This window comes from Myotis nattereri (assembly GCF_964212035.1).
Source record: "Myotis nattereri genome assembly, chromosome: 10".
Lineage (NCBI taxonomy): Eukaryota > Metazoa > Chordata > Mammalia > Chiroptera > Vespertilionidae > Myotis > Myotis nattereri.
Genome location: NC_138085.1, coordinates 39,597,069 through 39,613,953, shown reverse-complemented (window position 1 = coordinate 39,613,953; position 16,885 = coordinate 39,597,069). Strand labels below are relative to the sequence as shown.

Below are 16,885 nucleotides of genomic sequence, written 5' to 3'. Positions count from 1 at the left end.
ATGTTCAGCAACTGGAATCTGGCATTCTCCTTATTAGTTATATAGTCCATTTGATTCAAACTAGATTCAAAATGAAGTCACAGAAACAGTTGTAAAACGTGAAAGCATTTGCTGAGCTATTCACAAGCATAGTCTAGATGCCCCACACATGTTAAACTAACCAGAGCACGTCCAAAAGCAACCCACTATTCAACCTCCGTTTCCTCAAGAGCAAAATGCCAGCTTCTGTCCCATATCAGCGCTGGCGTGGGTAGGCTAATTGCAGAGGTTCTGTGCATGACCTTGGGCAAATTACCTTTCTCAGTCTGTTCCCTTATCGCTAAAATGGTGATAATAGTAATAAAAACTGTATCATACAAAGAAATGTAACATTTGGCATATTCGCCTGCCTGTATACACAGAATGATAATGTGTGTGGACGTGCTTTGCACCGAGAAAGCTGTATGAAGATAGTAGCTGATAATATTTTTAACCACCACATGACGAAAGCAGAAACTCATCCCAAACCAAATCAGCTTCCCAATGCTGCCCATCGTCACAGCCCAGCCCAGGTGTGAACATGGGTGTCTGTGTACATTTCTGCTCTGCAAGAGGTCCCAGAGCACAAAGCTCATTCTTCAAATAGGACAAATGGCTTATTAGCTACGCGAAGGCGTGGGGTCAGGCACCCCCAAGGCGGTTAGTCACAGTCAATCATTTGCAGGTTCGGCAAACACCCAGCCCTGGCGGTTCCACGCGGTGACTTCCCCGGGAACCGCAGGCGCACGGTCAATGCATATGCCCTCGGCCGAGCGCTGAATCAACTGCAGGTCAACACCGGAGCGGGAAGCCCTGCGTATTCCCTCGCCCCACCTCCCTCTGCACCCGGGGACACGCGCGCTCTCCGTCAGCACCGCAGTGCCTGCAGCCTGGGCTTTCCCTGGCGACGGGATTTCCCTTTCTAGCCCTTGGGGCACCTGCGCCGCCGGATCCTGACCTCACTGTGCCCTAAAAGGCTCAGCCCCTGGCCGCTGGGGGTGGGGCCGCCAAGCCTGGAGCAAAGGAGCCTTCCTCGGGCTACCTCCCCGAAGCGCCTGGGGCCTGATCCTGGCCGCCGCCGCCTCGGTGCTGAGCTTGCGTTTGGCCCGCTTCCTCCGGTCCGGTGTCTCTTAAACTTGGAGCGTGCACCCCCTGAAGGGCCTGTTAAAACAGGTCGCTGGGCCCCACCCCCGAGTTTCTGCTTGAGTAGGTTTAGGGTGGGGCCGGGAGAGAGCTGGCCGTTCCTGCTAACAAGTTCCCAGGTGCTGGTGATGCTGTGGTCCTGGAGCCCCACGGGGCGAACCCACGGGCTGTAGCTTAATGCCGCTCGCCCGCCCGCAGATCGAGGCTCGCTGGGCAGCCCGCGCCCGCCCAGCTGCTCTCCGCCCCGAGCGCTGAGCGAGTAGGGAATAACGCCGCGCGCAGGAGGCCTCAGCGCCTGAGGATCTGGGTGTTATTTGGAGGGGGGAGAGCGGGTTCCTGAAGGGATTGTGCGGGTAGAAAGTTAGGGAGGAAAAACCTTGGAAACCTGTGGATCCTGCGTGTTACTGGGGTATTTCATTGACCTCCTGAGGTTACAAAGGTGAACAGACAGAGTCCCAGCCCTCCAGGGGCTCAGAGTAACTGGGAGGGGAATGCTCATGCCAATGCCTATGAGATAACTGTTCCCAGGGAGGGAGTGGGGGGGGGGGGCGGGGCTCCCAGAATCTGGAGGGGGGCGTGAAGCTGCATGGAAGAGCTGGCATGCACTCGGAGACCTGCAGGATGCGTGGGAATGTGGCAGGTAGAGGAGGTAGCTGGGAGCGGGTGAAGTGGGAAGAGGTTTCCCAGACAGGAGGAAAGTGCAAGGAGACAGCCAGTGTGCCAGGTGGGGGTAGGGGTGGGGAAGCAGTTGAGAAGACTTGACAGGCAGGTCTCAGGCCTTGGCCTGGTTTTATTTGGTTGATTTCTGCTTTTCTTTCTGTTTTTCTATTCGGTTTCTCTCCTTCTTCTGTCTCTTTTGCTGGCCCCTTGTCAGATGCTGGTGCTCCCAGGGCTCTGGCCTGGCTGCCCTTTCCTCTCACTCTCCATGTCCACTCCTTATGAGCTCCTCCACACCCGAGGCCTCACTTACGATCTCCTCACTGATGGAGGAGGGGGGGGGGGTGGGGGGGTGGGAACGACCCTGTGTGTGTTCCAGACCAGACGGTGCCCCCTCACCTCCACACAGATGTCCCCAGGCATCTATCTGTCCTCCTATCCTCTGTCTTGGTGAATGGTACCATCAACCCCCTAGTTACCTAAGCCAGAGGATTTTGTGAAACGACCCCCTCACAGACAGCTGGTGAAGAGTAAATTGATACAGTAAATTGCTGGGACCACTCACCAAGAAAGAATACGGGAGGAAAGATTCCGGGCTCAAATTCTGAGTCTACAATTTACTAGCTGAGTGACCTTGGGCAAGTTACTTAATCTGTTTCCTTGCCTATAAAATGGATTTCGTGATCATCTGTACTTTACACAGTTGTTCTATAGATTAGACAATCATTGCTGCCATTGTTTGAGCCTTTGGAAGACTGTGAGCACCTGGTCCAAGGTCACTCTGCTAGCAAGTGGCAGAGCCAGGTCTGGAACCCAGAGTTCTCCGGCTCCCGAGCCACCTTCTTCACCTCATTGTCACACCGTTTCTCTGGAGATCGAATAACCAATAGGGAAATGCTTGTGGTATAATGTTAAGTGAAAGAGGACAGCAAATTGCACAATCAGCGTCAGAACACCATTTTATTAAAAAAGGAAACGAATCTGCACATAGAAACGGCGACAGGGAAATGCAGCAAATGGTTCCACGTTGTATTGGCACAATGTTTGTCTTCTAATTCTCTGTATTTTCTCTAAGATAATTTTATTAAAAAGAAAATTATTGAAAACATTAAAGTATAACATTTTAAACAATTACAAGTGCATAACCTGTTTTCATGTTTGGAAATTACACTCTGACGGTTTCTCTTCTCAGTTCTGGACTTACTTCCCTGAACAGAAACTCTCAAAGGCCAGGGTAGGAAGAAAGAATTGCAGCCTCCCTCACCAGCCATCCCACAGCTGACAGCCTTGCACTGGAGCAGGCTGTCAAAATCAAGCGTCCGAGCAAGTCAGTTCCAGACAGAACCCGGGCTTCTCCACCACCCTCTCTGGACAGCGCTTCTGGGGATCAGTTACTTTTTTCTTTCTTTCTTTCTAAATAGCCGGCCCAGTGCTCTTTTCCAGTTCTGGCTGACTTGTTAGCTACAGCCTGGCAGGGACGCCGGCCAGGTACCTGGCTCCTTGAGCACCGCCCAAACTGGTCCGGCCAGTCCGCCCGAGGTTGTTTCTGCCAGGACTTGCCCTCGAGCGCGCGCGCGCGTCCCCGTGTGTATGTGGGGTGGTGGTGGTGTGAGTGCGTGTGTGTGTGTGTGTGTGTGTGTGTGTGTGTGTGTTAGAGACCCGCCCTTCTCCCCAGCAACCCAGGTAGGTGGAAGGCAGCTGCAGGCACCAGCCTGGCAGTCAGGCCAGATGGGTGGAGTTGAATTAATCTAACCTGGAATTTCAACTTGGCCTGAACAACAGGTGAGGGAAAAAGGCAACAGAGAGAAGGGGCAGTTTGGCAACTTGGAAATATTCTTGTGCTTTGCACCCCACACCGCCCCCCCCCCCCGCCCCGCCTGAAAAATACCCCAGGGTGACTTTTCAAAGTGTCTGCGCCTGGTTACAGGATCCGGTTGCGTTATGCCCCCCTCCGAGGCTGCCAGGGCCCTCCGAACGCTGTCCTCCTCGGTTACCCTCCGCGACGCGCCCGTTCCCCCTCCTCCGAGAGGCAGGGCGGGGGTATCGGATTAGTCTTTGTTTTCGACGCGAAAAGAGCCGAGCGCCGCAAGGGGGAGGCTCGCCACGGCAGGGTCCCGGGATCCGCCTGGGCTGGGCGCTGGGCCGTGACCCCCGCGAAGGCGCCCCCCCCCCACCCCCCAGCCGGCCCGCGTGGCCTCCGTCCCCGAGTACCCTCTCTTTGCGGCCAGGCTGACTCGGTACGCAAACGCGCGATGTCCCCCATTGTCCTGCCTCGAAATGAGCGAGCAGCAGCCGGGAGGGGGGAGGTCAGTCGGGTCGGGAGCTCAGGGCTCTCGGGGGCGCTGGGGCCGTCCCCGACCGCGCGGGCCCGCAGGGAGTGGCAGGAAGTGGGGACCGAGGGCCGGCTCGGAGAGGGCCCAGGCTCGGGGAGGTCCGCGTGCCCCACCCGGTGCGGCCCGCCTCGCCCGCCCGGGCTGCAGAGGCCCCGGAGGGCGGGAGTGGCCATCCCCAGGGTGGCGGCCGGGTCCAGGAGGGCCCACGGCGGGGGTGGGGAGGTTCTGCAGGTGCAAAGGCTCGGCGCCCGGGACAGACCCTGCCCCCCACCCGCTCGGGGGTCGTCCGCTCGGTCCCCTCCCCCTCCCGGGAACTCCCCCCTCGTGCAACCCCAGGCCCCGGCGGAGGGGGCGACGGCGGGGCTCGGCGGGGCCGCACGTGCGCGCCCTCCCGGGCGGGGGAGTCCCCGGGCGAGCACGTGCCGCGGCGCGCGGGGGGCGGGGAGTCCCGCGGACGCCTTCATTGCTGCTGCTGCTGCCGCCGCGGCCGCCGCTGCCTCTTCCTTCCTCCTGCGCCGTCCCCTCCTCGGCCTGGGCGGGGGGCTCCGCGCTCCGAGCTCGGCTGGGCCAGGCGCTCCAGGAGGCGGGCGCCCCAGGCGGCGGCGGCGGCCGCGACGGTGGTGGCAGCGGCGCGGGCCGGGAAACTTTGCCCCTTTGTGCGCTCCGCCCCGGAGGCGGCGGGCAGGTCGGTGCAGTCGGTGCCTTTCCGGCTCCGGGGTGGGGGAGGGGCGGCGGGAGGCGTGGGGGGCCCGGCCTCGGGGGAGGGGACGACGCGGGGCCGGCCGGAGGGGCCGCTACTTTGTGGCGGGGGACGGGGCGGGGGGTGCCACGGGTCACCGTGTAGCGGAGCCGGGCGGGGGCGACGGGGCGGGGCGGGGGCCGCGGAGCCGCCGGAGCCGAGCGGCGGAGGCCCCAGAACAAAGGAGCCCGAGCGGCGGCGCGCGCGCGGCCGGGGCCGAGCCGGAGCGCGCCCCCCTCCCCGCGCCCCCTCGGCGGAGCGGGCCGCCCTCCCCGGACTGGCCGGGGGCGCGGGGCGCGGCGGGGCGGCCGGCGCGGGCAATCCCGCACGCGACCCCCTTGCAGGCCGCTCCCGCGCCGGGCGCGCCCGGGCAGCCCCGCCGCGTGCAGCTCTCAGCAAACTTTATTTTGAAAGCTCTGCTCGGCTGGGGAGCCCCGGCGACCTCGAGCGAGGGGTGTGTGTGGGAATTTGGGTGAAACTCTCCCGGCCCGTGGGGGTGGGGCAGAGAACAACTTTCTTACAAATCACCTTGACCGCCACCTCCGATGAGTCGCCCAGGTCCCCTGAACACCCCATCCGGCCCTCGGCCTCCTCCCCAGACAGGGCGTGGGTGCTAGTGCGCCCTGCCAGGGGCTCTGGGCAGAACTTCATTGAGCGCGCCCGGCTCTTCCCCCATTTTCTCTCTCCCCGGCAGCAGCAGGAAAAGGGAACACGTGAAAGTTGTCTGAGCCCCAGGTGATGCGCTCCCTTCCCCTCTCTGTCTTTTTCAGGCAGCCTTGCCTTCACCATCCTGACTTGGGAAGAGAAATAATCAGGAGAAACTGCCCCTGCTCTGCCCCCACCACACACCTGTCCACCTCATGCCTGCGTCCAGGGAGGGTGAGGGTGAAGAGCCCTCCCAGCCAAGATGATCCCTGCTCTGGGCGCTGCTGCCGCCATCCTCCCCCAGACCCTGGGCCGCAGCCAGTGCGAGAGTGACCCCCAGCTGAGCCCTACCAGACTGCTGCAGAGGAGGTGAAGAGGGGTGGAGAAGAGGCGCCCCCCCCCCTCCCCAGACTGGAGCTCCTAGCCGCCCCCTTGTAGGCTGTGACTGTTTTAGGGAAGAAGGACCTGTTGGTGGCCTTGGCAGGCAGGAAGCTGGACGGTGGCTCTGCCCTGGCACCTATGCCCCCGCGTCTGGCAGCGTCATGAGCCAGTTTCAGGTGCCCCTGGCCGTGCAGCCGGAGCTGCCGGGCCTTTATGACTTTCCTCAGGGCCAGGTAATGGCAGGGGGCTTCCAGGGGCCCGGGCTCCCGATGGCTGGGAGTGAGCCTCAACTCCGAGGGGGCGGGGATGGACGAAAGAAACGGAAGCGGTGTGGCACGTGTGAGCCCTGCCGGCGGCCGGAGAACTGTGGGGCTTGCACCAGTTGCACCAACCGTCGCACGCACCAGATCTGCAAGCTGCGCAAGTGTGAGGTGCTGAAGAAGAAAGTGGGGCTTCTCAAGGAGGTAAGCTGGCCTGCGCCGGGCGGCCCTGTCCCTGCCCTGCGGGTGCTTGTATCCCCAAGGGTCTTGTTCAAGAGCGTGCGGTCCTTCCACTCCTTCCGAGCCTCTTGGTCCAGCGTTGAGTGTTCGTGTCATTGGGAGCCGGCTCGGGCTCCTTGGCCGGGCTGATAATTTATAAGAGAGTAACTGGGTCGCCGAGGACGCTTGAGCCAGCACGCTCATCTCTGATGTCTGCGTTTGTCCCTGGACAGTGATAGCCAGCTTTATCTCTAGAGGTTTCTCGTCCTGCTGGAAGCCTCGGATGTATTTCAAGGTCACACCATTGTTGGGGTGATGCGGAGAGGGATGGTGTCAGGTCAGGGATGGAAGCGGATGGGTTTGGAAAGAAAAATTTGGAGTGGTTTTATGGTTATATGCTGCCCGGATGGAGTAGGGTATTTCTTTTCATAAACCTTTATCTTGGGTACCATTTTTTTTCCCTCTCTCTCAGAAAGATGGCAGGGAATTTTATGGGAAACCCAGGATTTGGGTTCCTCTAAGTATATCTCGAAGTCAAAGACTGTTACCTCTGTGTTTCAGGACCTGGCTCCGATCCTTGGTGTATCGGAAGCGCTCAGATACTAATTGAATGAATGGATGACGTGTTTTTGACACATTGTCACCCCGGGGAGGAGTACTCCCTGCATTTGGAGTAGCGGGGTAGCGGGAAGGAAGGAGGAGCTGGGAGGAGATCAGGGGAGGGAAGTGGAGAGGCAGTGCCCTGCCCTGGCCATCTTTTCCTTCCACAAGGTTGGTGGCAGCCGCCACAGCGGAGAGTTGGCAGGAGTAGGGACGAGCGGAGTTGAGCAGCTTGGGAGGCGCAGTGTAGCGGCTGAGGTCGCTTCAGGCAGCGGAACTGGCGCTGGACAGAGGCGGAGGCCTGCGTTGTCTGTGGGGCTCCCTGGCTCTGCCACGCAGCCCTCTCTCTAGGCCTGTCTTCTCCTCAGGGGAAATGGAGGGGTTGTGCTTGATGGTCTTTGAAGCCCTTTCCAGCTGTGAGCCGCCGTGCGTGCGTGCGTGCGTCTGAGGGCTAGGGCACCTGTGGCTTCGATGGACTGGCGGCTGGTGCTGGGGTTTCCCTGACCGCCGGGTACAGAGTTGTGCCCTGGGCTCAGAGGGGCTGTGGTCCTGTGGCTGGAGGATGATTCCAAGTGTCGGGGGCAGGGAAGTGGGTGTTGCTGGGATGCTCTGCTCCCTCTGACCTTATCTTGTCCACTCCCAGTGGAAGCAGCATATCCTGGTCTGGGCGTCACTGACTCCGTGCCCTGGTAAAAACAGACATCTGGATTACATCTGCAGCTCCCACCCCAGCTTGGGAGAAGTGTCCAGCCTCTTTCTGTTACTGGCGTTGGGGGAGTCGGCATCCTGCTGGTCCAGTGCCGTGGGTCACTTCTGAAAGGGGGTGGGACAGGGCTGAGCTTTACTCCTGGGCATGAGATCTGGTATGTGGGGGAGAGGAGAACCTGCCCATCTACTCTGTAAAGCTGGGTTCCTTTGCTTGCTCCCTTCCTTCCTTCCTTCCTTCCTTCCTTCCTTCCTTCCTTCCTTCCTTCCAGGGCTCACCTCCTTCGCTGCCCCATAGTCTCACTCCATTCCTCCTGTGATCAGACCTGATGGGTGGGGGCCTGATGTTTATAGGCTGGATGTTTCTGGAACCAGTGGCCCTCGTGAACCATGTTTAAGGTCTTTTTTTTTTTTTTTTTTTTTTTGCAATGATGAGGCATACCTGAGGGAGAGGGGCTGGAGGGAGGCCAGAGTCCCGTCATCCTGGGTGTGAGCTGCCGGCCTGGGCTGCTGGGCGGTCGGAGTTAAGATACCGGGGATCTGGGTTGGCTGAGGCTTAGGACAACCCTGCTGAGAGGTGTCTGCCTCCCTACAGACCTCGCCATGTCGCTGCCCCGCCAGGCCCCCAGGGTCAGGGAAAGTGCGCCGGTGGCCTGCTGAACCCCGGGCAGAAGGTCCACATGCCAGCCCCGGACCGTGTCTCCCAGTTTCTGAGAAACAGTGGAAAGGAGACAATGGAGGGAGCTATTTCGTAAAGCCAATTTTCTTTGACTTAAAGAGAAGTACTTTGTTTTAATAATAGACCCTTTCTACTTCTTAATGTTTAAAATGTGCTTTTTAAAAATGAAATCAAGGTGTTGATAGAAAGTTTATTTTTTTTAAAGTCTTTATTTAGCAAAGTACAAAATGACAACTATTACCTGTCTCCATAATTTTAAAAATTTTTATTTTTTAATCTTCAACCGAGGATATGTTTTTGTTTTGAGAGAGAGAGAGACACTGATTTGTTGTTCACATATTTATGCATTAATTGGTTGATTCTTTTATGTGCCTGGATCAGGGATCAAATAAACAACCTTGGTGTATCAGGACGACACCCTAACCAACTGAGCTACTTGGTCTGGGCCTGTCTCCATATGTCTATATTTTATTGGTCCGCAAAGGCCGAAAGCGTAGGAACCACTGCCAGGCTGCGTTGCATTTAATGGATGCACCTCTAGCAGAGCTGCTATGCCTAGAGGCTCAGCCTGAGTGAAGGAACTCCAGATGCAGCCCAGAGTTTATCAGGCCCCCAGAACCTTAACCCTTAGATCTGAGCCACCACATAGCAGAGGAACAAGCCCCAGGACTGGGGGAGTTGGGGAAGGAGAGGATGCGTTCCTGGCATCTGAGTTTTCTTTGGTTTGGGCTCAGGAATATAACTGAAGCATTTGGCCCAGACTCTTCAGGTGGAACAAGACACAGCATCCCAGGAGTCTCTTGGGAATCAGACCATCTCCTTGCATCCCTGCTCCCTGGCATTTCCTCTTCTGGGCACCCTTTCCTCACTTCCGTCCTGTCTCCAACTCCCCCGGCTTCCTTTGAGCTATCTGTCGCCAGCTGCTTTGGATCGTCCTGTAAGTGGGTAAACGTTATCTCGGTTTCCCCGGCTTCCTTCCCTGCTCCTCACTCCCCTTCCAGTGGAAGGGTGGGTGGCAGTGCTGCGGAGTCCTTCCATCAGAAGAGAAGTTCGGCATTTTAAGACAGCTCCCAGAGTGGGCCTTCCCACCGAGGCCGGCGACTGCTGCTCTGGCTCCTAAAGGGTTCATTCCCGTTCCCGTCGTCTTCCTTTCTAGTTCCGGGAAGGATTTAGATCCCGGACTGATGCCCAGACCTTTTGACCTCCACATTCTTTCTACCTGAATGGTGGCTCATAGCACGAGACAGCGGGTTAGGAAAGTCAGATTTGGTGGGTGTGGAGACACAGGGACCTCAGAACCCGCAGCACGCCCTGTGCCGCTGACTCTCCTGAACACCAGTTTTCTCATTTGTCAGACGGGGTCGCCCTTCTTCGCAGGGTTTGTTGTGAGAATTGAGATAAAGTATGCATAATGCCCGGCACGTAGTAGGTCATCAGTGCAAGGCGACAAAACAGTCCCAGAACATCTAGAAAAGAATTAATCTTTGTGCATAAACAGCTGTGCATTTGTGAGCCTCTGGGTTGTAACTGTAAAGATGCAACAACCCAAATTAAATGTTTATCTCCAGACAGTCCCTCACGTGCTCATAGAAGAATCGTGGAGGGCAGAGGGAAGGAGCAGTTTGCCAGCCTCTCTGCTGGGGAGGAGGCTGGACAGCAGGAGCAAGGAGCCACTCTGGTCCTGACTGAAAAGTTGCTTGTGGGTGAGGGAAGTGAACGCTTTGGGGGCAAAAAAAAACACCAAAAACTTGTATAGAAAACTGTATGCATAAGGGTGGAAGCATGACTGAGAATTTTAGTGAAAATGGAAAGAAAGGGGAATATATATATGGTGTGAGACACTGTCTTGACCCTCAGCCATGTGGTGGAAACTGCTTTCGGTGCCGATTTTGAGGTAAGATACTTTGGAATTAGGGATCGCCCAACAATATCAACCGCCTGATGGATTCCTGCCTCTCCGGTCGGTAGGTCTGTCTTCCTGAAGACAGGGGCTGTGAGGAGGGATCCTTTCCCCCAACAAGGGGAGAGCGATGGGTGAAGAAGTGCTGAGAATTAGAGAAAGGAACCCCATCTCAGCAGCTGTGAGGCCGGGGGGAGGCTGGACAAGGAGAGGCGCTTGCCATAGACTTAGACAATGGTTTTTTCATAACGTTTTTAACCCCATGGCTACAGACTCTAAAGGGGAAGTTAGCTGGAGGGATAGGATTGCTTCTTAAAAAAGGAAATGCTGACGGAACAGTCCTGCATGGTGCCCTGCGGAGAGGAAGATGGTGGGAGAGGGGAAGAACTGAACCAGCTGTGTGCCGCCCGGCTGCTGCCTGGGGAGTGCGGAGGGCGCAGACCCGCTCCTCATGTGGAAGAGGGTGCGTGACAGCGAAGGCCGGTTCAGGAGAGGTCTGACCCCTTAGGGGGCGGGGCAGGAACTTCGGTGACCAGAATGTGCTGAGGCCGGTGGAAAATACTCAAGACAATAAAAAGCCTTTATATATTCCCAGCAAGAACAAGAAGGCAGGAATAGGCTCACAACTTCAGGGAGCGTAACCAGAGACACATAGAGAGAGCAGCCACTGGGTCCCCGTCGCCTTAGGGGGTGAGGTGTGAACTGGGAAGGACCGTGTGTGTGTGTGTGTGTGTGTGTGTGTGTGTGTGTGTGTGGTCAGGAAGGCGGGGCCAGCTGCCGCCCTGCCTGCGCCTGAGTCACTCGCTCCCTGGCTCCCTGCTGAACACCTTCAGATGAGTTTGGGGAAGGACATCTCTATGAATGACGATGATCGGAAGGGAGCCCAAAGGCCAGAGACAGGTAAGAAGTCCCTGTGTTCGGAGAGAGTTTGGAAAATATAAAGTAAAAGTTTGGCGTCCGTTTTTGACAGATCTGGAGCGGACTGTTACAGAGGTGGTTGGCAAGGCTTTAGGAAGGCAGGTGGTGAGCTTGGAGGGTTCCTGCGGTTCTTTACAAAGCAGCCCAGTCGAAATGACATACCTGGATCTCTGCACATACGTGCTAGTGTGTCCTGCCAGCTTCTTGGGCAGATCAGAGGGCCAGTTGTCTATATCAAGTCATCCCGTAGAGCTAGCGTGGGGATAGCTGTCCAGGTTCAATCTTTCTATCAACCCTGTGGGGCGGGGGTTCCACATTGGGATCCCCTGGGCCCCACCCCCAGGGATCTGATTTAATTGGTCTGAGGTCAACCCAAGTGATCGGGGCTCCCAGGTGTATCTAATGTGTAGTTAGGGTGCAAGTCCTCAGATGCAGATGAGAGCTGAGGGGATGGGCACCTACCTGGACTCTTCCATAAATGGCTCACCTGAGTCTTGGGCACCTGAATGGTCACACCCCTGTGCCCACTTTGCTAACCAGTGGCCCAGCAGCATTGGCATCACCTGGGAGCTTGTTAGAAACGCAGACGCTCCTGCCCCACCTTAGACCTGGTGAGTCAGGATCTCCACTGTAGCCAGATGCCCAAGGCACCTGGATGTGCCCGAGAGGTGAGGAGCTGATGACGGAGAGAGGGGAGGGCGATATGGAGGATAGAAATAAGTCTTGATAAACATCAGGGTTAACGAGGATGACCTCACCCATTTCTGTAACCTGTAGGCCAGGGGGACCAGAACCTCTTGAGGTTTCTCCCAAGTCTGTTCTTCGGGAGCCCAGTTCCTGCTAAGCAAGTGAGTTATGAGAACCCGTCAGGAACCTGTGTGTGTCCTGAGAGTAGTCAGGAAAGGGCTGTCAGATGTTTGCTGCTCAGTAGTCTGACTCGATGTTGGAGCCCATGAGCCAGTAGTAGCTGATGGTGACTGTGAAGAGAAAGGTTGTGCTCACAGAATCTTGGGACTTGTGGAAGGGGCTGGAGGTGTATGCATCTCCTGTGTGCCCTCTTCATAAGATGTGGGTCGGGAGTAAATGTGTTAGATCTGTGGGTAGGTGGGGGTGGGGGTAGTGCGGGTATCCGGCTGAACAGTAGATCAGTGGGCAGCCTGGAACACTGGACCCAAAGAAACTTCATGGGATTTCATTGGGTGAATCCGAAGTCCTGTACCTGTTTTTAAAAAGAGAAGAAATATGTGCACAAGCCAGGAACCCTGCCTCCCTAGCAGGTAGGAACGGCTGAAGCTCTAACAGGGATGTTCCTGCCTGTATCGAGGGGATCGGTCAGCGTGGTCCCGTGAGAGACAATTGAAGGAAACCGGCCTGTTCGCCTTGGGAGTGGGCAGAGAAGTACAGACCAAGTCCCCTTTCGTGTGGAAAAGGGAGTCAGTTCTGTGGTGTAGAGGAGTGTGCAGACATTTCTTGGTGGGTGGACGTTACACGCAGGGAGGCTGAACCCATGTAGAAGAGAATTGTCTCACATTTGGAGCTGTTCCAGGACTGAAGAGCAAACCCTGGGCGGTGGTGCGCGACCGCGTGCGGCAGAGGCCGGGTGCTGGCTGCGTCCGCGTGCGGCAGAGGCCGGGTGCTGGCCGCGTCCCGCGTGCGGCAGAGGCCGGGTGCTGGCAGCGTCCCGCGTGCGGCAGAGGCCAGGTGCTGGCTGCGGGATGTCACGAGGACATCCTCGAGGGTGGGGCTTCCACTCGTGGTGTCTCTTGCTAAGACTGAAGGACAGTCTCAAGTCTCTCTTCATGGTCCTCAGATGCTACATGGCAGAGGAAACATCTCCTTCAGCTTATGAGGATTTTGTCAAGTTCTAGACAGTCTTATACGTAGACCTGACCTCGGGCCTACGTTGGAGTGGAATCTGGGAACTTCCTGAAAACTTCAGCCAAATGTTGTGATTTCTCAGGGGAGAGAGCCCATGGTTTTCAGTAGATTCTTAAGAGTATTTAACAAGCATGCTCTGCCTGAGCTGCCCAGTTATGGTAGCCATTAGCTACGTGTGGCTATTTAAATTCAAATTAATTAAAATTAGTTCAGCATTAGCTGCCTGTCAAGTGCTCTGTTGAGGCTCAGGCTCGCTCTTGTGGTGAGTGGCTTAGGAGTTGACCATGCAGATGACATTCCCAGCGTTGTGGGGAGTTCTATGGGACATGGGGTTGCCCTGTTGATCTCGGAACCCTCACCCAGACCTCTTTCTGGGCTGGGCGCATCGCCGTCCTGGTTGGCTGCTCTGAGAAGGGTATTTTGGGTTAGGATCCCTGTCCCCACCCCAAGGTCAGTGTGAGGGGTGATGGCCTCCTGGGCTCTAACCCACCATAGAGCGCATTGCTTCTCCTTGTGGGCCTGGCCAGTTTTAATGATCTGCTGTGGAGAAGGAGAGCAGGAGGAGGGCTCTCCACCCAAAGGCTCCCCAGGGCTCCCGAGTGGAAAGTGGCCTCTTCACCCCCAGACTTGACCAGAGGCCCTGGTGAAACTTGACCATGTTCACTTCTGGCCCCATACGGCCCTCTGCACAGTCCCAGCCCGGGCCCATTGTTAACTCTGTGCCTCGGGCATCTCCTTCTAGAAGGTGGTGAGGTGACTGGGCGAGTAGGAGGACCACATCAGGGGTCTCAGGAGTTGTCACTAATTCCCCACTTGCCTTCCCATCAATTTTTTTTAAATTTTTTTAAATATATTTTATTGATTTTTTTACAGAGAGGAAAGGAGAGGGATAGGGAGTTAGAAACATCGATGAGAGAGGAACATTGATCAGCTGCCTCCTGCACACTCCCCACTGGGGATGTGCCCGAAACCAAGGCACATGCCCTTGACCGGAATCGAACCTGGGACCCCGGAGTCTGCAGGCCAACGTTCTATCTGCTGAGCCAAACCGGTCAGGGCCCATCAATTTTTTTTAAATGATTTTTAAAAATTCTCACCCAAGGATATGTTTCTGTTGACCTAGAGAGAGGGGTGGGGGGTGGTGGGGGGGAACATCAATGTGAGAGAAACATTGATTGGTTGCTTTTCATATGTGCCCTGACTGGAGATCAAATCTACAGTCCTTTCAGTGTACAGGACAGGACAACATTCCAACCAACTGAGCCACCCGACTGGGGCCGCCCCGCCTCCCCCCAATCACTTCTTTACAGTTCCCTTGTGGATTGAGAGCAGGACGCCCAGGAAGGGACCTCTTCTTCCCGGAGCCCTGCTGCAGCCCTGCTGGCTGTTCTAGGGAGAGGCTCAGGGTTGCTGTGGCCGCTGTCTGAGTGTCTGTGCAGGGCCGAGGCTGCTGGAACACCTGGAGTGGACACACCTCTCTGAGCCCTTGTCTCCTGTCATTTGCATAAGAAACCTGATAACCTAAGTTTCAGTCACTAAGGAGAGAAAAAGAGAAAGTCGCAGCCCAGTGTGGGGTGACCGGCCAGCCTTCAGGTGATCGCAGGTCCTGGGGTTCTCCCTTCAGGTCGCAGGAGCTCTGTTCCTGCTCTGACGCGCACACGTCCCAGCTCCGTCAGGCCCCACAGCCCCACACCCAGGTGGAGAGTTCGTGGACAGATTAATGTGCCTCCCACCACTGGCAAAGCAGCAGTTCTAGATTCTCCACATGGAAGGGAAGTCACACTGGGCAGAGTCATTTGGGGGCATTTGCCAGACCGCACGTGCCCCGTAGCTTCCCACCTCTCCTAGTCCCAGCAGGAAGCTTTGGGGAGGCTGTGGAGATGCTGGGCTGGAAACCAGACAGAAGGGACTGGACGAGAGTCTCTTCCACGTCTGAGCCGTTCCTTGTGAGCAGGATATGGGAGACTCTCTCTTGTCTTGTTTTTTTCTCTGCCTTACTTTTTATTGATTGCTCTGCCCGTTAAGGGTAAGCTCTGAGTGTCCCGGCTCCCTCTTCGACGCCGGGGGTGACCCTGGAGCCCTGGAAAAGAGAGGGAGGGCTGAGTCCTGTCTGAACTGTGTTCTCGCTGCAGGACAGGGAGCCATCGGGTGGAGGAGAGCGCTATCTCTTGTGTGTGTGTGTTGGGGGGGGGGGGAAGGAGGGGGAGGGCAACTCCTCCCTCTGGCCTCGCTTCAGTTTCCCGAGGCAGGAACGTCATCTGCTTTAACTTGTAGACCCGTGAGCTGCTTTCCCAGGCTCATTCAGCAAGTCTCGCCTGGGGCTGGCTGTGCGCAAGGCTGCGGCTGAGGCTGAGCTACCGGCAAAGGGGAGGCAGCGTGGACTCTGTCCCTAATGAGCTCACGGTCTGTGGAAGGAGATGAGCGTGGAAGCAAATAATTACAGTGCGGTTTGGTAGGGCGACAGGGAGGGATGCCCTGAGGGCAGAGCCCAGACTTAGTCATCTCTGGGCCCAGAGAGCCCAGTGGAAAAAGGAAGGGACCTGTTCTGAGAGTTTCAGGATAGCGATACGTGAAGGGTTGGGGTGGGGAGACCCCCAGGAGGAGGACGAAATCTCCTCTGAGCCCGAGGTGTGTAGAGATGCTGCCCGAATGCTTGAATGCCCGTCCCAGGTGGCAGGGGTGTGGAAGGACACAATTCTCCCGGGAGGTTTTCCCGAGAGGCGCGCCCAGGTTTCCGAACCACTCGGCATTCCCGTCCCACCGCTGAAGGTCCTGGGTTACTTACTTGGGCTCTGGAACAGTTGGTACCAGGCTGCTGAACGTGGGGGGGAGGGGGGAGGCTCATAGACCATAGACCTCCTCACAAGCATCTAGGAGGGCATGCGGAGTTTGGGCAGAGCCGCGACTGCTACCTGTTAGCCCGTCAGCCCCGGAGCGTTCTGTTTGTTGGTAGTGACGCGTGCAGGCGGAGTTGCCGGCTGGCTCTGACTCTTTTCCCGTGGACATTGCTGGGTGCCCGGATTCAGTCTGGTTCTGCTGTATCTCCAAGGAGGAGCACCTTTGCTTCTATCGCTGCAGCTCTCCTCCTCCTCATCCTCCTCTTCCTCCCTCCTCCAACCTCCCTCCTGAGATTGCTGTTGACACAGACTTCCGCTGCCAAAGCTAATTGTGAGGCCTGATCAGTGAATGAAGGCAAAGGCAGTTCCCATGACAACCGTGAAGAGTTTCAAATATAGGGGATGATGTGTGTGATGGGTTGCAATTACTTGGGTGGAAATGGATGCGTGGACACCAAGGACTTTAAACATAGGCTCTGAAGGTGGAGGGGGTGTTGGGTTTCTTTGGCAGGATCCTTTGTGTGATGAAGAAGGAAGGGAAGAAGAAGGTCACAGACTTCCCCCACAGTCAGTTCCACGTGCCTCCGGTGTGTGGAATGTGGGATAAAACCCCGCAGGGGCTTTGCAGAGGCACGACTCCAGCCCTTCTGGTGGGAGAGGCAGGGCACGCAGAGAGACAAATAGCAGTGCCGAGTGTCAGATGAGAAACATTAGAAGTGCTGTCGGCTGGCGGAGCACCATAGTAACCTGAGAAGGCTTCCTGGAGGAAGTGGGCTTGAACTGAGCTTTGAAATGAAGCTTTGTGGGGAGTGACCTCATTCAGGACACAGCCATGGCCTGGGAGGAGAAGTCTGTCTACCCACTGCCCCTGGAAGAGGTAGGTTGGTATGAAAATCACAGGGCTACACAGAGCAGCACTGACTGAGCAGCTACGAACGAGGGGTATCCGGAGCCCTGCTTAGTCCTGTCCTAG

The 16,885-nt window shown here is 56.7% G+C and overlaps 1 protein-coding gene across 1 annotated transcript in view; it reads left to right on the top strand.

The window, feature by feature from the left end:
- Positions 1 to 5,977: 5,977 nt before the first annotated feature.
- TET3 (tet methylcytosine dioxygenase 3) overlaps positions 5,978 to 16,885 on the top strand; it is a gene marked incomplete at its 5' end in the record, with an annotated part of 85,484 nt that continues 74,576 nt past the window's right edge. Inside the window, one exon of the mRNA XM_081101082.1 lies at positions 5,978 to 6,380. Within this exon, the coding sequence (XP_080957208.1) occupies positions 6,078 to 6,380 (303 nt within the window). The remainder of the gene's footprint in view (positions 6,381 to 16,885) is intronic.